Source organism: Triturus cristatus, chromosome 9 (assembly GCF_964204655.1).
Source record: "Triturus cristatus chromosome 9, aTriCri1.1, whole genome shotgun sequence".
NCBI lineage: Eukaryota > Metazoa > Chordata > Amphibia > Caudata > Salamandridae > Triturus > Triturus cristatus.
Window position 1 is genome coordinate 217,207,787 of NC_140592.1, and position 23,318 is coordinate 217,231,104.

The following is a 23,318-nucleotide window of genomic DNA, read 5'->3' on the forward strand; positions in this document are numbered from 1 at the left end:
CCCTATTTATTAATATAGGGAGGGGTACTTGCGCTCCCCTCCCCGAGCTGTATATGGTAGGGGACCCCATCCTCCAGGGCCACTAATTAAGTTAAAGGGGGGGTGACATGGTCCCCCCTCCTTGAGCTATTTACAGCCCCAGGGACTCAATTCCCTGGAGCCCAGCCTTTTAAAAGCCCAGGGATGGGGGCTGCATGCCCCCTCCCCTTAAAATATACTTTGGGCCTAGCGGTATGGGGTCCTCAAAGCCTAATAAGGCTCAAGAGGAAGGCCACACGGCCCCTCTCCCCTTTGAAAAATAAACGGCCCTGGGTGAGGGGGTCCCCAGGGCCTAATTAGGCTCGGGGAAAGGCGCCACGTGGGACCCCCACTCCTTTAAAAATAAGCACAGCCCTAAGGGATGGGGTCCCCAGGACCTTTTAAATGCTTGGGGAGGGGGACCACATGCCCCCATCCCCTTAAAAAACATATGGCCCTGTGAGATTGGGTTCTCAGGGCCTGATAAGGCTCAGGGAGGGGGGGCATGCAGCCTCCCTCCCCTTTTTCATTATATTTGCCCCTGGAATGGGGTCCCTGGGCCCAAAGACCAGCCCTATGCGGCGCACAGCAAAGACTGTGCGTGGTGTGGGATTTGCAGTCTACTGGGGTTTGTCCACTGGGCGAAACTGCAGGCTAAGTTCTGTGAACAACCCCAGCTGTGCATGGCCAAAGGCTGTATGCAGCGGGGAAGGGGGGTTGCCAGCCTGCAGGGAGTTGGAAGCAGGTCCTGGCTGCAGCACACCACGTATGAGAAAAGGAAATGCACAACATGGGGTTGGCTGCCTCCGGGTGACTACCTGTGGCCAACCCCATGCTATGTGCGACGAAAGGCCGTGCTCATTGTGAGGTTAGCTGCCAGCAGGGGGGTCGGCTGCCTGCAGGTGGGTTGGCCACAGGGCCCGGCACAGTGATGTCATAAATGATGTCATAGAACATGTCATGAGTAACGTAATTTGTGCGCTCATAAGCAGTGGATTGCGGGGGAACAAATTATAGTTCGCTTTGCTAACTATAACTGGTGAATTACTGAGGTTTTTTTCAAGTTCAAAACATTGATGTTGTCACTGACATACTCACCTAACTATAATGTTACTTAACCTTTGTTTTTCTAGTGAATTTCAATATATATATATTTTTTTCTTTTACAAAAACAGATCTTTTTATCTGACCTAACTATAATGTTACTTTAACCTTTGGTTTTGTCAGTGAAAAGAAAAAAAATATATAGAGTCACCTCTGATGGCAGTTTAATCGGCAGGTACCCAGGTACCGGGAAACGCAACGCGTTTCAACCAGTCACGGTCTTAAGTGTTTGTTAAGAGCACGTGGAGCTAAATCCCCATAATCTGTAATTGGCTACTATAGCTTAAACAAATAGGGATTGTCCACATACTTTCTGAAGCATTTGATACAAATGTTCCATTGAGCGTTACTTATGCGTAGTTGACTGGTTTGAAATGCACCAAAAGGAACTTTCGTTTTGTGAGCATATTATTGTGTTTTCCTTTCATTCAACTGAAGGGGTATGTGCAACGGGATTTGCACTTTTTTGTTGGACATTATGATTTATGTGAGAGCACTTTCGGGTAAAGCAAAGTCTGTTTACTATGGTTTTTTTTTTTTTGAAACCTTTATTGCAGAAGTCAAAAGAGATACAAAAATGGGCCTACAACCTTCGGGCCGGCCGCTAGCAAACAATAAGAGCATAGAATACAAGTGGGAAACACATGCTGCATGCGTGAGAGAGATCACAGGAGTTGGAAAGAAAAAACGTTGGCGGCCACACCGTCCGGACCCCCCAGATTCTGTTTACTATGTTAATGACAGCAGTAGTCCCCAATAAAATTCGGCTTTAACGACTATGCTCATGTGATCAAGACTGTGAATAGTTGAAATGTGTTGTGTTTCCCTGTACCTGCCGATTAAAGTAATCAGAAGGGACTCCATTAGTGTTGGCTCGTATTTTCAAACTGGAGTGAATGTTGATAGAGTGCCAAGTAATATATATAATAAAGAGAAGTGATTCGAAGGGATGGTGAGCTTTGGTTAAAGTACCTTAACATATAGAAGAAAAAAATCAGTTATGGTTAGAAAACAAAACCTAAAAATCTCAGAAATTCATCAGCTATTGGTAGGTAAATATATATATACCTGATAATTTGCTAAATATATTTGGAAAGGGATCAAGGCCAGGAACCGACCTTCTTTTTTGTGAACATTTTATACTGGTCTAAAAAACTCAGACTACTGAGTATAAAGGAAAAGTAGGATCCTCTACTAAAATATTAAAATGTGCATGCGTGTGAGTTGTAGGACGTGTGAAAGCCAGTTTAAAATAATGTTTTCATGAAAATAAGAGACATGATTAAGTAATCAATGTCTTAAAGATATACTCTAGTAATTTATCTGGCGCATTCACATTCACGTAGTCTGCACACACAACTTACAAAAACAATATGAATATCTTATAATCAGAATTCTAATTAAGAGTAAATGTAATATTAATTTAAGAATAAAATGGCTCCCGTTCTGTGCATGGTCAGTGACCTTGCACTAGGCACTGAAAAGGGAAATGAGATTAAATGAAAGTATATTATGAAAATTAATGCTACACAACCTTTCTCTAGCCTGGCCAAGATCTACAAACAATGTACTTTGACAATATAAGAAGGTTCTTGGATTATGTTGAATTGTATATCCACTGTATTCTGCCCTGGGCTAATAATGATAAGAAACTATAGTTTCGTAATTTAATTTATTAAATAACACTTCTTGCTCATAAATATTTATAACTGTTGGTTTGCTGCAGTTTCTCTCACATTCATCTTTCAAGTAGGCACGACGACAGGCTCACACCTCAACTGCTACTTAGGAAGCCTCGGGCCATTTTTGAAGTTGTTAGTAGAAATGCAGATTACTTTTTCATTAATTCTATATTGACAGATGATTAATAGTGTATACATAAAAAATGAAATCCTAAAACCTCTTCACTGAATAAATATTAGGTTTGTTTTCTACTTTTAAAAAGTATGACGAGAGTTGGATGTAGCTAGATACCTGCCATAAACAAATGTGTGCTTCCTAATAGCACAGAAGGAAAACCCAAAAGGGACATATAAAAGCAGGGTACATTTTGATCTCGTTAAAAGCTGTTTTCAAAGCAAGACTTGATGCTTCCAACTGTTTGTTTTTTTCTTTACTAAAAGTAGAAAATTATGTTCAAAAATATAAAAAGGCTTTACATAGGTGATAGGAAATATAACTATTAAAAACTAGCTGTAATCAGCCTATCAACAGGTGTGCTAGGGCTGCGTTCATTATGACTCTCCTGCGTGTTCCTCTCTTTTTGGATATGTTGATTGGTCTCGTATTTGCTTTGATCCAGTAGTATCATTGCATGGCTCTGGTTGAGGCTTCCATTTTTTTTTTCTTGGTCACCCTTGTATGCGTTTTACTTTCTGTTGTGGGGGCTTCCAAAGGCACAGATGCTTTTATAATGTAATTACCCTGCCAGGCATGATAGGAGGTTTTTGTACACCCGTCTAGCCTTCACTATTTTAAGTATAGAGGAAACTCGAGAAAAAGGCTACGCATTGTCTGGGTGGGAGGAGAGCGGTGGATCGTCTCAGTTTCACCTGCTTTACTATCTGTGTTAAGGCTATTACCTACAGCTATTTGGGTGGCATGTAGTACTGTAAGTTTCCTCAAACCTTACCGATGCGCTCAGGCTCCAGTACTGGTGCATTAGCTTGGTTCAAGGGTGCGTCTTATTTAAATCCCCTTCTTTAGTGTGCTGAAAAAAAGACTACTGAATGTTGCTATATTGAAATTGAGGAAGGTTTCTGCTTAGCATTTACCATATGCGGATGTGTTCCTTCAGAGATCATTGGATACTTCCCTAACCAACCAAATGCATATGTTAATATGGGGAGGACCTTCCTGATTGTGTCCTAAAGGTAGATCCGTTTAGATTACAGAGACTCGGATTCTTGAAAGAGTTATCAATGATATACAAGTGGGGGATCAGTCATTATGTTAAGCAAGCAATGTCAAAGCCAATAGGTCTCGCTTATGAGATAATTTGGCGGTATCAATGTTTTGTAGCTGTGCTGTACAGCAGCATGGATGCTGTCCCGCATCGCTAAAAGTATTTAAGAAAAAGAGCTATGACTCAACGTCAGCCGCCTCATAACACTTTTTCTATTTTTAGCCAAGTGCACCCACAAGGCAACATGGAGGGATGGAGGGAGGCAGGAAGTAAGGGAGGGAGAAAAAGACAGGCGAAAGGGGATGGAGAAGCACACGAGCAAGGGAGCTGGGGGAGTACATGGACAGCAGAGGGCGGTAGAGAGGGCAAGAGAACGGACAAGGGAGGGTGGCGAGCGATCAAGCAGATGGGCAACTGATTATGAGTGGGACAAACAGACAGACAACAGAGGGGGCAAGAATGCGAACTACAGAGGTTTGCGGGAATGAGTAGCGCCAACCACACGTACATGAGGGATGGGGCAGCCACTCAGACAGGTGGTAGGGGGTGGGCAACCGCACACACAGTACTTGAGAGACAACTGAAAAACTCACACTTTCATGGAATGCTCAAACAAAAAGAAAAAGAGCAGTGCCTGAAAAAATGAGCAGTAGAAGGACACAAGTAATGTGTCCATGCTCCAGGGGGCGACAAACATATGAAGAGGAAGGAAGCCTACAGAAGCTGACAATGAAACCAACCAATACTAAGCAAAAGGCAGCCTCGAAGCCCCATGTACATTAGACAGCACACGAAGTTCAAAATAATCTAGTTAATTCCGGCTTACTATAACTGATTGAGGTTTGCAGAAGTTCTGTGAATCATAGTTGTGGTAGCCTTTTCAGTGCACGTGTGAAGCCCGATTGCATTGCGTGTTCACAGAAGTAAAATAAGATTTGTACTCCGAAATAGTCTTGATTGTTCAATGTAATGTTCAGTTTCTCACAGCATCTAGTTGAAACATCAATAAAAAAATTTAAAAGAAAAGCTTTCCCACAAGTCAGTGTTATGTTTGCATTTGAGGGGTGGGTGTGGTGTTTTTTGGTGATGCATTTGAATGATGTGCCAAAGGAAATAGGCAACCTAGCAGAAAGCAGTTTTGGTAAAAACTCGCTGCTCATAAAAAAAAATCTAAAAAAATAGACTTCTCATCTGATTTAGCATTAGAGGTGGGTGGTCCCTATATTTTTCGTAATCTCATGACCTGGAGGTCCTAACAAGTTTGGTTGCATGGCTCTACTCTTAGGGCAAGCTTACTTTGTGGGGGCATGTGTAAACACAAAGGGCATTCACCGGGACCACTCAGTCACTTCTTGATCTGGCGGTTGTATGACGGAATGACGTTTCCCTAAACCACGCATGCCTTAACACCGCATGCTAAACAGCGACTGCGTCTTTACCACGATTGCTTTTACCATGTATGCCTTCATTGTAAAGGCATGATTGGTAAAACAGTACACCCCAACCTCCCCCTGCCCTGAGCCCTAAATCCCGGCCCTCAGCCCTGTAATCTACCCGCCCTAGCCCTAAAATCTACCTTCACCTCCACCCTAAGCCCTAAAACCGGGCTCCCAGCTCAAAAAACGACCCCCACCCTGAACCCTAAAACTGTCCGCTTGCGCTGAAAACTGCTCCTCCCCCAAGTCCTGAGCCCTAAAACTATCCCTCAGCCCTAAAAAGTACCCCGAACCACCCTCCCCCCACCTTCCGGCCCCAGCCCTACTTACCAAGCCGCGTGCCGGTCCTTTCCGTCCCGAACCTTCCTGTTCCTCTCCCCGCCCATCCACTCCGCATCTGGAGCGCGGATTGGGCAAGCGTTTTCTGCTTGGAATGCAACAGCACACATGGTTAAGCCTGCATTGTAAATGCAGTTTTCCTGATCAGGCTAGAATCAGTGCTTAATTTGAGCTGGTGGTTTCCGGTGCTCGGCACCGGCACCTATTTGTCAACACCAGCGCTATGGCACTCTGCAACATGTTGGCATTGTTAGCCTAATTTAGAGATGAGCACAACAATAGTTTTTTATTCATTCATTACACATTAAAAATGACTAATACCTGCTGCCCATACCATTCTTTTCGTTTTGGGGACCTGGAATAGCCCTAATTGTCACCCTTGTAGGAGAGCGATGGTTAGTAGTTGTGTTGGTTATGCCACTGGCAGCGCTTGCAGAGGCAATGATTGGTGCAAGCTGCCATGGCCTACTGACGAAGGCCCTGGCACTTACTTATTTACAAATTAAGCACTGGCTAGAATGCAGGCTAACTGGGTGCTGTTGTTCTGCATTCCAAGTCTGTACAACAAAAGATGGTGCATGGGGGTAATGTACTTGTCAGAGAGTCACCACCCAACTCACCTGCACTTGATGATGGTGGTTTATTGTGGTAGCCCTCTTCTGGTCTGGAGGAAAAAAATCTTTAATGCGATGTGTCCATGCTCTAGGCTCCTTGGACCTGCTCGGCTTCCATGCAGGAAGGTCAGCAGCAGTGTAAGCAAGTAGAGCTGTAGTACAGCCTCCGGGCTTGTTCCCACCCAAGAAAAAATTAGCATTATTTCAGCTTAACGTTCTCAACCTCCACAACAAGATGCACGCTGGTCTTTTTAATGTCACAGTTTTCTTTGAACTGGGACAGGACGCAAGCATATATGTACAGTTATTTGCATTTGGGTATCGGACCACTGTCAGTTACGTCACTGCTTGTCCAGCCTTTTCCCTTTCCCAGAATGTGCTGAGGTGGCTAATGCCTATGTGGTAGTGACTATGCAACCTCCAGGGCCTCTAGCTGGAACCTTTATGTAGTCTCTTCCAGCATGTCTTTGAGACAAAGGAAGACAGCGAGGAAGAACAATTTGGAGATGGGGCTGCCCTTGTTTCACTGTTAGCAGCAGATATTCCCTCTCCCATCTTTCAATCACCATTTCTTGTAGTCTTATGTTTATAATCAGCTGAGGCTAAGCATAATGTCAGTTTCATTATAGATGATTGCAAACAATCCTTCTGGCTCACACTTTTCAATGTTGGCGTTCATTATCTCGGGAACTATGGACATTATATTTGTGAACATTCACCGTTACAGCAAAATCATCCCCAAGGTGCCCCGTTTGCCACAACCACTGTACCTATTGTAGATGGTTAAGCCGGTTGGGAAGAGGGGTGGCGCCGCAGCCAGGGCAACTGACACCGGAATCTGGGGATCTCGGTTCGATCCCTGGCGCCCGCGGCAGATTAGCCCAGCACCATGTGACTCTGGGCAATAGCTTGCTTAATCTTCCCGACGGTCCCCAGCGCCTAGAGACCCTTACGGGTTATTGTTCGCGCTTTACAAATGTGGATACTATTATATTATCAGGCTTCTTTAAATAGTATAATGCTGCCACTGGTCAGGGGCTGTGGAAACTGGAACTGTAGTATGGAGAGACCAGTGGAGGGTCTGCCTAATTTCACTGAGTGCCCACATTGTCGCTTGAGGACTCTCTATAGATTATGGCGCCCCAGAAACTGTGAAGAAGGACGAAAAATTGGAACTGGGATGGGCAATGAGCTGCTACCCTTACAGCCTGTAAGAAAGGAATAATACAGCAGCTGTAGTAAGATAAATGGTCAGGAGACATCTACTGATCAGTTACATTGGAGCATGTCAAGGACCTCCAGTGGACACAGGCTCTGGTAATGAGGTAAACTTTCAAGTTTATGACAAACAAACGATCCCACAGCCGACTAATGTTGCGCACATCAATGTCAAAGTCCCATAAATAAGTAGCTCCTGTGCCAGACGTCTCCAAGACCTGCTGTGGATAGATCTCACTGGAAATCCAGAGAAGAGACTTTTTAAAAAATATATTGTTATTGATTGTTTACAAAGGAAACAATTTATATGTTTCACATCCTCATAGTTAGATAGAAGTACATTCCAATAAACTTATGACTTTCGCATTCCGATTGTACATTTAACCGAACTCCAAATTCAATTACCATTCTTACATTATTATCACATATCTATACATTTTCTTCCTCAGATGTTTCCCCAGACCGTGCCTTAGGAGGCTCACAAATATATCCTCTACATTTATTCCATCCTCCCCATACTTTAGTCCATTTACTCGGGCATCCACGGTTACTGTATACTGTTTTTTCAGTTATCATAACCCCATCCATATCACTACACCAAGTTGTTATCGTCGGTATTTCCTCCGACCCCCATCTCTGTGCAATGTTCCGCTTTGCAATCATTATTCCCAGTGTAACCCACACCTGAGCCATGAGCGTAAGCCGAGAAGAGACTTTTGAAGAAAAATGGAGGCAGCACCAGGAATGAAGTGACGAATTCGTAAACGTGAACTTATTCAAAACAATCCTTTATTCTTCTTCATATAAAAGATAGGAACACACAGGACAACAGCCAACGCGTTTCGTTCCTTTTAATGGAACTTCATCAGGGCTGCAAGCAACATAAAACAACATATAAATATCCACATAAATATAACGTAAACATTTGACATACATAGGCATTTTAATCCTATCACACTGATGACACTAAACCCTAAATCAAAAAATAAATAAACAAACCATATCAAACAATACATATAGACACAACTTATCAGCGTCACAACATATATATATCTCTTTACAATACAAGATGTATACAGATTTAAAAAGGACAGATTTGTACAAGGCTGACACTATTAACGGTCATGTAACCATTTGACCGATTACTTAAATGCAATCCATACTGTCACAAAGAAAAAACTTTCAAGGAGGAGAAAGACAAACATAATATAACAACATATGTAAACAATACAAGCTTACAATAACACGCAATATAGGTGAGAAAACCTAATAAAAACAGTTTCCAAAATATGATAATAATAAATAAATAAATGAAATCTCACGATAATGAAGCAAAGGTTTCGATAAGGTTTTACTAGTAGTATCCAGAGTGAAGATCATCCAATAATAAACAAAGAGAAATGGGTATGATACAATTTATCCGAAAGTGAGCGAATAACGCTCATTACAGTCTCACCAAATAGCCAATTATTTGTCAAATCCCAACAAGAATGTACATACATATATAGGCAAATATAACTCTCCAACTTATGTGAAAAAGGGGAAAGGATTTTTAAGAACAATGACAACAATAAGTTTCTCACGATCGTTAGTTAACTTGTGGTAATATAGTTCATATGTAACTAAGGCTTGGGTTATAATAAACCCCCAATTTCAGAGCCTGAGAAAACATATAGTTAAGAAATGTCATAACCACTGTTGCCATATGTAGACACAATTAACACTCTAGACCAGTATGGGCATTATATCTGAAAGAAAGTATCTGCCCTGAACTTACACGAACATCGCTTATAAGTACCTTTGAACAATGTCCCAGCAATGCGACAAATCAAAGATTGCATCTCACATCTAATCACTGTAAATCACTGCAAGCTTGTGGTAGTAAATATATGATAAAGTCCATTGTCTAACAGTAGAGCTTTTGTTCCATAGTAATATCTTAGATAAACAGAAGTCAGTTATATATAACTGGTAGAACAATATTTGCCCTTACTATAAAATACCCAACTAAGCCACAGTGTCCACATATTTTCAAAAGATCGTAAACGACACTCAAGTAAGAAAGGTCGAACCCATAATAAAAAAGGCGACCATGGTTATTTTAAATGCCCCTAGCAGCTTGTGGCAAAATCGTAGCGGGACGTAGTCTATGCGTCTTGCATAAGGCATACTAATTAGATGTAGCCTGACCATGAATAAAGTTAAACGTTGTTGCAACAAATATTAAGTCCTTAGGGCTACCACAACTCATTATAAAATAGGGGTACTGCAACAGTGGCCTCATATACAAATAAATTAACTACCAATAGTATCTACTCACTTCAGTACGCGTTACAATTGACGCTCACGATGTGAGGCTCCATGCCCACAGTCCGGGAGGAAAGCAACCGATTCCATATTTCGGGCAGCTTATAACGTGTCTCTCGACGGGAAGCAACTTAGATTATACTTACACCAAAACGTTCTGCGCCATCTTAGAGTGTTCTCAATCTCTACTAGGTGCATACTTTTAAAACGCTTATTTTTAAGGCTAATCACCAATTATTTATATTAGAGGCATCGTGCTGATATATTAAAGACACAGACACGCTCAAGAGTTATCAGCGTGTCGAGATAAAAATCTTTACAGAAGATAAATGAACAATGAAAAAACATGAAGAAGAATAAAGGATTGTTTTGAATAAGTTCACGTTTACGAATTTGTGACTTCATTCCTGGTGCCGCCTCCATTTTTCTTCAAAACTTTCAAGTTTATCATTAAGTGGGGTTTTGTTGTGAGTCGTTTTACAAACAAGAATCATTTTCATGTTTAAGGTGGTGTACTTTAAAGATAATGTAATGTTAAATGGCTTTCCATTCTTTTCAGGTGGAGTGTTGTGTGATGCCTATGACAAACTATCACAATTAAGAGTAACAGAGTGTCAGAAACCTCTCTGGTTTTACAAAGAGATCGAGACGTGCTGACGTTTACCCTCTGGCAGATAACACGTCATTGACAGCGTTCCGCCAGTATTTAGTTTCATATTTGTCATCTCCGAGGAAAAATGAGCTTCTAGCATATTTCAAAAGCTGCACTGCTGCAGGGCTGTGCAATAGATCACGGGCCCCCACGTGATTTGTTGTGTGTGCTATTTAGCTCCAGACTGCCATCTGCTCGCATCCTGGCACAGTGACGTTTCTTTGGGAACATCACTCATTGCATCATTTGAAAAATGCCACGAAAATAACTTCTCCCATAAGTTCCCATCCTCGGAGTTAACCCAGAGGGCTTTCAGCTGGTTTCCAACGTTTATTAACTTTAATTTTCGTTCCTCTCTCCCTGCAGGATCTCTGGTCGTGGAAGCAGGGTCATGTGGTGGATTCTTGGCAGTCTGCTGTCTGTGGAGCGTTCGCAGGTGCGGTGAAGTATACGTTGTACTGTGAAATGCCAAAGGCGCGAGAGAAGTGAAGCGATTCTTGCGCGCGCAAAAACAGGATTTTCTGAGGTGTTTATTTTTTTTTCTTCACGCGGAAACAAAAAGCTGAGCTGCTTTAGATAGGTCGGAGGCGAGGAGGAACGAGAGAAGGGCAAAGTGCAAAAAGGTGTCCCTTTGAAGGACAGCCAATTTGTTTTTGACAAATTTCTCTTGTTTGAAGTGGTGGGCCTGTCATTCAGGCTTTGGGGTTGTTTTTCGAGATGATCTGTGAATTCCTCGGCGGGAACAATCCGCCTGGGTGCGGGGCGGCGCAGCTGTCTGCCCCAAGCAGTTCTCCTGGGGTTTTAAATGATTTCATCGGGAGGTCCGTGACTCACGGGTCATGTGGCAGGCTTGACAGCAGTACAGATTAACTGGTGTCAGGAGAGCAGGGGATCTACAGCAAAAGGCTGCAGGCTGCAGCGCGCTCAGTTACACAACCGGAGACCCAGACATCTGGCCAACCCCGGCCAGAGCACAGCCAGAGAAGGGGGAGCGCATCTAATATTGTATTACAGACTTATCAGAAGATACGCATAGAACCTCGCTGTGGGCCAGATGTCCCAAGCACTGCTCTCAAAATAGGGGCATCATTTGCGACCTGTATTTATGCTAATAGTTGGTATTTTGCAAACCAAAGTATGTACTAAGAGGTTGGTCGGTGAAATACCGAATTGTAGTGGGTCGCAAATCGACCTACCTCATGAATGTTAATGTGGCAGGTTACAAATTGCAACCCACTATGATTCACTGCCATCACACTGACGGTGGCAGGCTGCGGTCAGCAGACTGCTACGTCTGTGATTGCGTTTCAACATTGCAACTCATAATAGATTTGATGCCCTCTCGGGATTAGAGCTATGTGACTGACAGGAGGTATCGGGTGGGCAGGAAATTCATGGCTTAACGGATATGAAATGTTCGGAACGTAATTTGGCTGTCAATATCTCTAATAATATAATATCCTGGAACATTGCGGGTCTTGGTTCCAAAATGGAGGATTGCAATTGGATTGAGTATATCAAAAAGTACCAAATTATCTGTTTACAGGAAACTTGGTCAATCGATTGTAATTACTTCCTGGAAGGGTTTAAGGCCTACTACGTACCGGCAGTAGCAACAAATAGGGGTAGAGCTAAGGGGGGCCTGGTTGTGTTTATATCTATAGCTTTATGTTGTAAGGTTCGGAGAATTACAACTAACCACACTGGTATTATTGGTTTAGTTTTAAACGGAGAAAACTGTACGGCCGGTCTGGTCAATTTTTATAATTCTACTATTTGTAGCACCAACTCTAGTCATATAGCTACATTGCATTCCTTTATCAGTAACTCCATGAAGGGCTGTTTTCACAACCTCATGGTGGTTGGGGATTTTAATGTTCATCCCTGTGGAGACCCTCTTTTTAAATTGATCACAGAATTTAATTGCTCGGTCTGTGAGAACTTTCATTTTGAGCACACAACTGAGGGGGAACACTTGAATGATATGCTTAATGAATTAGAATTAACTCCTATGATGGCATTGATGGCCCCAAATAAGCGTTTTGATACCCCAACGTTTAAGGGGAATGGCAGGGCAACTTTTATAGATTTTATTTTGTTAACATCTGCCATGCAGTCTTTTGTGGGATCCTTCTCTATCGAAGACAGTGAATTTAGTGATCACAATCCTCTCACTGCTCTTTTGAGGGGTCCACTGATAGCAAAAGAAAGAGTGGAATCTCTTATCGGTAGGGTGAACACCACTGATGGCAGACGCCGTCTGAGATGGTCCATGGTAACTCCTGATCAACTATATACCAAAATAAAAACTACTTGTGCTGACGAAATTTCGTTATGCACGCAAGTAGATGCACTCCCAAACATTGTTCTAAATGCCTTCAATCGTTTAGCGATGAAGGTATCTCAATTACTATCAGTTCCTATAAAAAATTCAGACTCCCTAAAAGGTCCAAAGTGGTTTAACAAGGACTGCACTCTAGCAGCCAAAAATCTAAGAGCAGCATTGTCATCCAAGCCTAGGATAAAAGCTGATGTCCAGCAATGTAGAACGATTTATAAAAACACTATTGCAAGACATAAGGAATCTCTAAGGGAAGAGGCGTGGTTAGCGATCCTAGATCCTGCCACCCTTGGAAGTAGTACAGCTTTCTGGGCCTTGATGAGAAAACCATTTTTGACACAGGACCCGGGAAATGGTACTGAAAGTTATATATCTAAGGAGGAGTGGGAAGAGCACTTTAAAAAATTATACTGCTGTGCAGAGGACATGGATACTAGTACTGACTGTAGTAAAACTGGTGTGCAGATTGTTTTTAATAGAATTGAGGTCTTAGAGGGAATACAGGGAATCACAGGTGGAAAAGCTCCTGGCCCGGACGGGATCCCCCCTGATTTGTATAAATCTGATCCTAGCTTTTGGGCACCGATTTTGGAGTCAGTTTTTAACGCAGCTGTAAAAGAAGGATGTCCACGATCATGGGGTGTTTCCACAATTGTCCCAGTTTTTAAAAAGGGTGACAAGGGCAGCCCACACTGCTATCGCCCGATCTCTCTACTAGATTCTATGGTTAAGATTGTAGGAAGAATTGTACTGCAAAGATTGGTAGAGTGGGTGGAGGAAAAGAACATTATGTCTCTTTCGCAGTACGGATTTTGTAAAGGCCGATCCACAACTACTCAATGCCTTAACCTTTTCCTGATCTTAAGTAAATATACCATAATACAGAAAGGTACCATTCATCTTGCCTTTATGGATTTGTCTTCAGCGTTCGACTGTGTCAATCGGTGTAAGCTGTGGCAATCCATGAGGTCAAAAGGGGTTGATAGCGGTCTGGTTGATTTCTTGGTTGCCCTGCACCATAATACCAGTGCCAATGTGAGATATTCCCTGGATCTGAGTGTATCTAATAATTTTAGTATTGGAAAGGGTGTCCGGCAGGGCTGCATCCTGGCCCCCTTTCTTTTTAACTTTTACATTAATGATTTAGATGGGGTGCTACAAGATGTTCATGCTGACTGTCCTAGAGTTGGCAGGCGAGGAATTCCAATACTTCTCTACGCAGATGATGCAGTACTTATATCTAGGACCGAGAGGGGATTGCAATCATTACTAACAGCTTTTAATACATTTATGAGAGATAGAGACCTCTTGATAAATAACACTAAATCTTTTGTATTACAAGTTGGTCAGCAACCAAGAAAACCCTTCCAATTTAGGATTGGCGGAGAAATAATACCCTCAACTAAAACATTTTGTTATCTAGGAGTTCTCTTTGATACAAAATTAAATTGGGAACCCCATCTTGTAAAGAAAAAAGGTGAAATGGTGAGGGTTAATGCATCAATATTTAATTTTGCAACCAAATTGGGAAAAAAGCCAATCTGTGCAATGTTGAAATTGTACAACGCTAAGTCTGTGGCAACTGTATCCTATGGTAGTGAACTTTGGGGGTATGTTAATGGAGAGCAATTACAGATTGTTGAAAATCGTTTTATGAAGCGCTTATTGTGTGTCCCATCTGGTACGGCTAATTTCGCCGTCCATGAGGAGTTGGGGTCCCAATATATATGCGACTTGCTTTCCTTACGCCCTTTGATGTTTTGGCTTAAAATTTGGCTAAATGAGAACATACCCCTAACACACTTAATCATTAAGGACTTTATGTCATTGGACAAGGCATTGAGTTCTCCTTGGCTAAGCTATTTAAAAACAAATTTTGACAAACTTGGTCGCCCTGATCTTTTTTCTAATCCTCAAACAATTATCAGGGGAGATTTGGAGCAAATTAAACAATTATTTTTGTGTGATAAGAGGACCACGAGAGAAGACGTGGAGCTCCAGAAACCAAGTGTGAGAAAATTTGTTATGCTTAAGACTACCTTGGCCATTGAACCATATTTGGAAGGGTCTTTTTCTTCACATGAGAAATTTTTACTGACCAGATTTAGGTTTAATCAATTTCATCATCTGCTTATTCGACCTAAATGTGATATTTTTAATAAATTGGCAGCGCCCTGCGGCTGCGACGGAAAGTCTCCGCAGGATATGCTGCATTTTATCTTTTTATGCAAATTTTATGAATTTCCTCGTAAATTATATTTAGTGACTCTTTTAAAAAAACTTGATTTTAAACAAATCAGACCGGCTCTTTTGTATTTGCAGCTTTTGCACAGTGACAGTGTTCTCCAAATGAAGGAATTTTTAAAATTATGTATTAGATTGAGAAACTGCCTGGACCAGTGAAACCATGCCCCTCGCTCGGTGTTCATATTTTAGAGAGCAATATCCTTTTTCTTTGTGTACTGAAATGGTTGGTGCTCTTGTAATGATGTATTGTATATTTTATGTATGTCTTTTATGGTTAGCAATAACCGAAATAAAGATTTGAATTTGAATTTGAATTTGAATGTACTAAGAGGTTGGTCGGTGAAATACCGAATTGTAGTGGGTCGCAAATCGACCTACCTCATGAATGTTAATGTGGCAGGTTACAAATTGCAACCCACTATGATTCACTGCCATCACACTGACGGTGGCAGGCTGCGGTCAGCAGACTGCTACGTCTGTGATTGCGTTTAAATAAAGCAATCACTTATTTAAAAAAAGAAGTGTAGTCCGTTTTCCTAATGAAATGGAATGAGTAGACAGTGGTTCACGGCACCACTACTTGCTCTTTGAAGAAGAAAAAAAAATTATATCAGCATTCACAAGGAGGAGGGGTCCCTTGGAGACAACTTCCTGTTGGCAAACGATTTCCACTACCTTTAAATTGTTGGTAAAATGTTAATGTTTGCAAGCAGATTTAAATTGCAAAACATTGATAAATCCCATTCCGAATCGCTATTCTGGAAGGACGTCCTAAACACGCCCCTATTGATGCAGTTTGCAGTCGCAGACACAAATTGGAATTCACTAATATGTTACTGATTCACAGATGAGTCTGGTACATAGATAAAGGCCATGTTTTTTGAGGTTGCAACAAATGGTCTGAGTTTGTCATTCAGAATCTTTGGGACCACAAAAAGGGTTAGTACATCTGGCAATCGGAGTTTGACAGATTTTCTGCTGTAATACCTCAGTTCTGTAAATGTGTTAATGCAGCCAGTATCATGATATTACCATGATTACGAGCACTAAATGATGGATAACTTTTGAAAGTTGTGCTTTTTCTGCTTTTAAACGTGCAAAGGTAGCACCAGTTCTTGCTGATGCTAACATGCATGAGTTAGCTATGCTGTGATTTGATATTTCTAATATTTCGGATGCACTGATACCACCATGTTACATGCACTGAATTCTGCTTTTACCACTCATCTAACAAGACTTTTTCCTCTGCTTGGCCTATTCTAAATGAGGAATGAATCGACCCTTAAACATATTCGAGAAATATATATTCCTGTTTTCGGGTACACTTACTACACGGCAGAGAAGCCTCAATAGTTTTTCCACATTGCCATATTGTACAGTGTACATGAACGCATAAATGAAAATGCAATCTGTGCTGGCTGCCGCTTGTTTTACTTCACAATGAAGAAATGCTCCAGAGGCAGAAAGAGTGTCTTTAAATGATCCTGCCCACCCTCATTAATTAGCAATGCCGCGGTCATGAATTAGCAATGACTTTAGCATCTTGGTGTCATGGCATATTTGTGCGATTACAGTTTGCACTGTGATTTGATACAGTGCTGGTCACAGATGTGATCATCTCAATGATGCTTGATTGTATGCAGTGCGGACCTCTGTCCAGCAGCGTGCTGGCATGTAACTACGACAAACGAACACAGAGTAGCTTCGACTAGAGATGCATTGGAAAGGGTTGTAGAGTTTTCTTACACCCTGGTGTTTCCAGTGAATGAGGAACAATTGCAGAGCTAAAGCTTAAAACACTAGCATCCTGAAGTCTCAGTGCATGCTAGGAGAGCAGGAAGCTGCTGCTGCAGAACTCGGCGGATCCAGGTGAAGTCAGGGTATAGATTAGTAGGAAAGCCGCAGGAAGTTTGTAGAGCTTTGTAGGATGAAACACAACTCAAGTCTCAAACAGGAGATAATTACACAAATTCAGGTTAGCTGTTTTGCTGTACCCTGGCTAGTAGTGAAGTGCCATTTAAATGCATTTCATCTATTGAGCGTGATGGTGAGAAAGAAATAATCTCTAGTGCCCAAGTAGTTCTAAAATGTATGCACAGAGCCTGTTGTTTTGCCCTGTGTACAAAGGAAACAGGTGGGAGATGCTATCAACTTTCAGCATTCAGATGTCCCTAGAGCCTAGGGGGTGTGATTTCCATGTCTGTTGAGGCATCTCCAATGATGAATACTGTGCCCTTGGAAGCAAAAAAAAACACTTCATCCTGGTTTACCCGTGAATTAATTGGGCTTCTGAGATCCTGGTGGTTAAAGTATTTAGTGGATAAACAAACAACACAGACCATTAGACATGGCAACCGTTCCATAGCTGGTTTAAAGAAGTTTCTCAGAAATGCTCAGTTGTATGCACATTTAAAACACTTTCATGGCCTTTAATAAATTTGATTTGTTCCATTAGCACATTGCAATAATAAGAGCTTTTTGTGCACGCATTTACAATTTAGGATAGGTTACTAGGTTAAAATGAAAAAACATAATAATCTAAAAGAAGTTATAAATGCTACATAGATATATAGTCAAAACACGCAAATGAAAAACAACTCAGTCAGTAAGGATATGATCAGAACGTATCGGTCTTTCCACCAAAACAGTTGTCTTAAGGTCCCTCAGTCTGTTCACTACAATTCCTATTTATCATCTTTGGTCGATTATCAAAATCTACTTTTTCAACAAATAGTCAGTAGAGCTTATGTTAAAGGTAATGGTGTCTCTTCACAGGATGCTCTCAAAAAGCCAGCAACCACTTTGGTCACACAGCTCAAGTGGTCAGTGAGAAGAGCTATCATTGCAGATTTCTTAGCTGTCAGTCAACACTTCCTCAAAATACTCATCACTGTCTTCATTCTCAGTTCCTGGTAACTAGGAAAGAGTAAGACAAATGTTGTAAATTTTATTTTTGATCTGTACAACAGCAACACTTAAGACGTTTAGCCAGTTTGCTGTTTCTGAATGGAAGTCCACTGAGGAAGACTGTCAGAATGTGTCAAAGCAAATACAAGTCTCTCTTTGGATTTGATATAGAACTCATTTAGAGTTGCTGAAGGACCTTCTTTTTAGTAAAATATCAGCCCAAAATTCTTAAGCTTCTCTAATTTTTACATAGAACTTTCTCCGTTAAAGCTCTTACAACAGTGGAGGCATGAGAACTCAGTCTAAGACATGAGGGTACTCTCAGGGCCTTTGATTATCGGATACAGACCCATCTCGTCAGTTCTTGACATCTTGGCTGGCATTGATTTTATCTTTTTAGGCATTTTTATGTGCTCTTCCCATTCCATGTCCAACAGATAACTAGTATTGGTTACTGGCTCTTTGAGGACTTGACTCAATGCAGAAGTAACTATTCTTTTCATACTGCTATATATACTATGGGCCTGATTACGATGTCGGTGTGAAAGCCTCAGATCGACAGTGGATTCCTCTAGACCGTGTCGGAACCCATTTGCCCGACTCGGTCGGAAACAATTCCGACCGACCGATTACGATGCACACGGTCGGAAGGGGAACTGTTTGGTCATTCAGATTCAGTTCCGACCGGCATTTGGAGAATTCAAGTCGGTCGGAACCGATTCGTACAGCTCAACAGACAGCGTTTCCGACAGACCAATTACGATGTCCGATTCCAACAGCCTTTCCGACTCTGTCAGACACGAATAATCTATGGAAAACAGACTTTGGGGCCCCCTTATCAGGCCCCCTTCATCCTGGGTCCTCCGGTTTGGGGTCGAGGGGGTACCCAAGGGACCCCCCCCCCCCTGTAAAATCATGACAGTGTGGCAGGCACCATGGGGTGCCCGCAACAGGGTACAAGGTTTTCCACAAACACCCATTTTCCCTATAAGTGAGCCTGTGTTGTCTGTCGTAAACACAGGCTCATATGGTATTCAATGGGAGTTTTTCTTAACAGTGTTCGGAAGCATCATAATCGGTCGGGTGGAACCGCCGAACGCGAATCAATGGGACCCAAATCCGACAAGGAGTCGGGCGGTTTAGTTTCCGACTGATATCGTAATGAGGCTCTATGTTGCATTTTCCTAATACAGTTGAAAGAGCTCCTGCAGGAACAATATATTTTTGAAATATGCATTTTAAAATGTTCAGATGGCATATAAAGGGTTCCATACACAACTTTACTTTAGCTCTTAATATTGTATCCACTTAAGAAGTTATTCAGTTGTCCTACTTCTTGATGAAGCTTGTAGTCATGTTCATTGCTGACACTGCTTTGTTGGCTGTTTATTTTATACGTGGGGACCAGGTAATCCCCTTGCTTGCCGGGATGCCAAGATGAGGGAAAATGTTAACCATATCCAGAAATTCTCTATCCAACTTGATTCAGGCCCCATAGTGCTGTTGCTTATTTGTTAGAAGAACAACACTTTTGACTTCTTTGTTTTACCAACTAGCCGATTTTGATCACAGTTGATGCTCACTGAGAATCACAATAACAGCCAGAAAAAAATCACCAGTCTCCATCCTTTTGATCTTTGATCAAAGTTCTTCTTGCTACTCTTGGTAAAATAACAAAAAACATCCAGATATAGAACATACAAAGGCTTTTTGTCCAAGGTTGTTTATTTGTGCATGATACAGAAGTACATAAAGAGCTGATCATTTGTTAAGAGTCACTTCCAGAAGCTACCTTGCGATGAATTCAAGCAACCAGTTTCGTCTACCCAGGCTTGTAGCTTTTTCAGCATTAATGGGGAGAAGAGCTTGCTATCCGTTTCAATGAGGCTTATCAGCCTCTTGGGCTTCACATAAGTTGTCAGTCCAGTTTTATAAACAGAAACTATTGCACATAGAGATTATTAAACTGGAATACCTGGTATCATTCAAAGAGGCAGAAGCTTTTGATCATAATCAGTATCCACCAATCCTGAATACTAATGAGATGTCCTTATCCCTAGAGGTACACAAATACAATATGGTATTTATCCGTGAATAAGATTTCCAGGAGCTGTCTCATTACCTTGTGCTTGAAGGTTTTGGACTAAATTTTGGAAAGCTTAGGAGGGGAAATTTTTGTCTATGATTTAGAACCCAATTTGACCAGCCTTTCTAGAAGTGTGGGCTTGTCAGATTGAGCCTTCGGGAGGAGAGAGGGTTGTGTGACCTTTGGTTTTGGTCACAAGTGAGAGAGAACAGTCAGGAGTAAAAGGCGGGATTATTGCTGTTTTCCATAGACTGAATCTGGGTAGGGCAAGGGTTAGGGTCACAAAGCTGTATAACAGTAGTCTTTCCAAAGTCAGATCTGTAAAAAGTGAGCAATGGGTTTTCTATTTAGCTGCTTATTTGTGTATATCACATTCCGATTACGACTGCATTGAGGAGGCATATCTCGACTGTATCTTCAGGGAAGCTTAATTGAATTCCTTCTCTGGCTAGTAGAGTAGAAGAGGAATCATTTGGCATAATGATTTGGATTAGTGGTGTTCACACATATTCAGGGCCTTTATTGAAATGCTCCGTTTCCCTTTCTATGTCTATAATGAAAAATCCTTTTTTCCTTTCTGTGGATAGGGTGAATATTGCATGTGTGGTGCAGGCTTCATCCTAGTAGACCTTCCTTTTCCATGCTGATTAAGGTGAGTGGTGAAACACACTCATGCAAGTCTTTAGTCGCTGTCAGCAGTATTCACTGTTTTTTCTCATTTCGGAAGAGGACCGAAGATGGCCAATCTCAAGAGAAGATTTATGGCTGTATACTGGACAGAAATATAGCAGAGGGGAAGGCTCAGGCACAGCCTTGCCAATTCTTGTAGGGAGACGCAGGCTCCAAGCTCAGTCTCTCATCAGTAACCCTCTTCAATAAGCTCAGCCTTCCAGTCCTTTGGGGCACTGTGAACTCTTAGTGCGCTCGCATCTCGCACACCCACTAACGGCACCCAACCTCTGCATCGGGTCAGGCCTCCTATGTTATTGGCATGGCCGACTGTCTTGCCTGTGGACAGTGCTGGTGGGAAACAAATCGTTTTCGCTTTAGTCTCTCATGCGCGCAAAGACTAGTGCTCAGACCCTGCTGAAGCGAAGTGAGACATTTATGAGTTGGAGACTGACGAGTGAGGAGTGTTAGAGGGACCATAGGCCAGGAAACACTTATTGCTAGGTGTAACCAAGATAGAACTCTCTGTGCAAATAATCTTTGGGGTAATTTACATTTTTTTTCATCTGGGGCCTTTCTCAGGCTGCCCTTAGAGAGCTCCCATGGGACTGAAACCCTAAGTGTGTTTCTGTGGAATAACCTCCAGCCCTCAGCAGGCGAGCTAGGTATTGTATTTTAGGTGAACTATCAAGACTCCATGGTCCTGACATTAGGAGTCATTCCCTTGTTTGCCTTAAGTATCATCAGAAAAAATGCACATGTTTCATGGAAATGTTTGATAAACTAAAAATGCTAAATAAAGTTAATACATTTTTTTTTTTGTAAAGTATCATCAGAAAAAGCACAAATACGACGGAAAGTGTGGTGCGGGGTGAATGTAACGGAACTAAAAGTAGGGAATGTAAAAGACACCTCTGTGTACATTCAGCTATTGAATCACCCCACTTGTATGGCAAATAAATAGACTGTTCATGCAGAGGCTATTGCCAAAATATGGTTAATTAAGATATTACTTGAACATGCAGACTCTTATATTACATACCCAAATTGAGTTGCCAGAATGTCAGCTGTGGGTGGTTAAGAAGTGGGTCTAAAATTGACAGTATTTCACTGAAGAGGGGTGAGATCGAACTGTAAATGTTGATACTACCCAGCAGAGTCTTTTTCACAGTATAGTTAGTTGCACTGCTGAATTTTTAATAAACAAAAGAATTCTTCACAACCTACAAAATGGTGTAGACAAATGATTATTATTCCAGCACCATATTTCATATATTCAGCTCTGATTTATTTGTTCTTCTGGCCTAGGGTCAACAAGGAGCTGAAACACGTTCAGTTTCTGGTTATCTGACTACGCACTTGTGTCACTATGGAGTTTCCAAGGAGTTCAGGTCTACCGGTCATCATCCCATTGCTGATAGAGTGAGGCACTCATATTCGGATGTACTTTTTCTGCACCAATGAGATTAAAGAGGAGGGCTTAAATCCTGCACTTATTCATGTATTGAGCGCTACTGGTTGCCAGCAGATCAAACCACAATAAATCCCTGCATTAACATGCTATTCTGAAAGTTAGCTTCACAAACAAATATGCCAAATGTCCCACAAACTCGTTAAAAAACTTTTAAAAAGTAAAAAAATAATGTAGAAACGCTTCGTGCCAGGATTATTGGGCCAAACTTTGTAAACAATTAATTAAAATAAAGAATGATGGCATGGAGGTCAAGCACAAGAATATTAGGATTTTTTTATCTTAAAGAAGCGTTTAAAAGTTTTCTATCAAAGGCAAAGTCAGCTTTGAGACATAGACATTGCCAAGGAGTGGCATGGTTTGGTAGCTTTGATACTAACATCACTTTCTTGTAGCGTATGTTTGGCGTGTTTTGATTTACATTGAGACGTAGAAGGGTGACTGATTCACCTCTTTGTCGAACTGTGCCTGCTGCACTTGCCCCAGTGGCTGCCCTTGCTAACATTGAAAGTAAGAATTGTGTCACCGCAAGTGACAAAGTTCAAATTAAGGAATGGAACGCCGGCCTCACACGTGTGTGCCAAATTGATTTGCCTACAGAAAGTTACAACCTTCAGCTTGCCTCACCTGGAAACGGGTTCAGATCCCAGCCACGGTTCAGTATCATATCAACACTGACAAATTTCCCTGTGCATAAAGACATTAGAGGTAGTCTCAGTCTTTTGCAAAGTAAGACCCATAAGGATCGTGCTCCAGTTTCATTCTGAGTAAAACTGACCAAGCCTATCATGTTAGAATCTTTATGTATGTATAACTCTTATGTGGGGTTATATATCTACATATTTATATATTTTCTGCCCACTGCAGAGAAAAGAAATAACCTCTTTTGCTGCTATGAAATCGCAAGCCCCTCTTCCGTCCTTTGTCCTATTCATCCAACTAGCAGGCTCTCTGACACATCCCAAAACTCTTTTACTATGATGAACTCCCAAATAATCCTTTCT

At 41.7% G+C, this 23,318-nt stretch overlaps 1 protein-coding gene across 3 annotated transcripts in view; it reads left to right on the forward strand.

Annotated features, from left to right (window-relative positions):
* Window positions 1-23,318, forward strand: part of SLC25A26 (solute carrier family 25 member 26) — an 842,602-nt gene that overhangs the window by 705,314 nt on the left and 113,970 nt on the right. For all 3 annotated transcript variants that reach the window (XR_014968508.1, XM_085624764.1, XM_085624765.1), the window contains one exon: window positions 10,960-11,029. Coding sequence is in view for 2 of the 3 variants with exons in the window: in XM_085624764.1 (XP_085480890.1) it covers window positions 10,960-11,029 (70 nt within the window). In the remaining variant the exon portion in view is untranslated. The remainder of the gene's footprint in view (window positions 1-10,959; window positions 11,030-23,318) is intronic.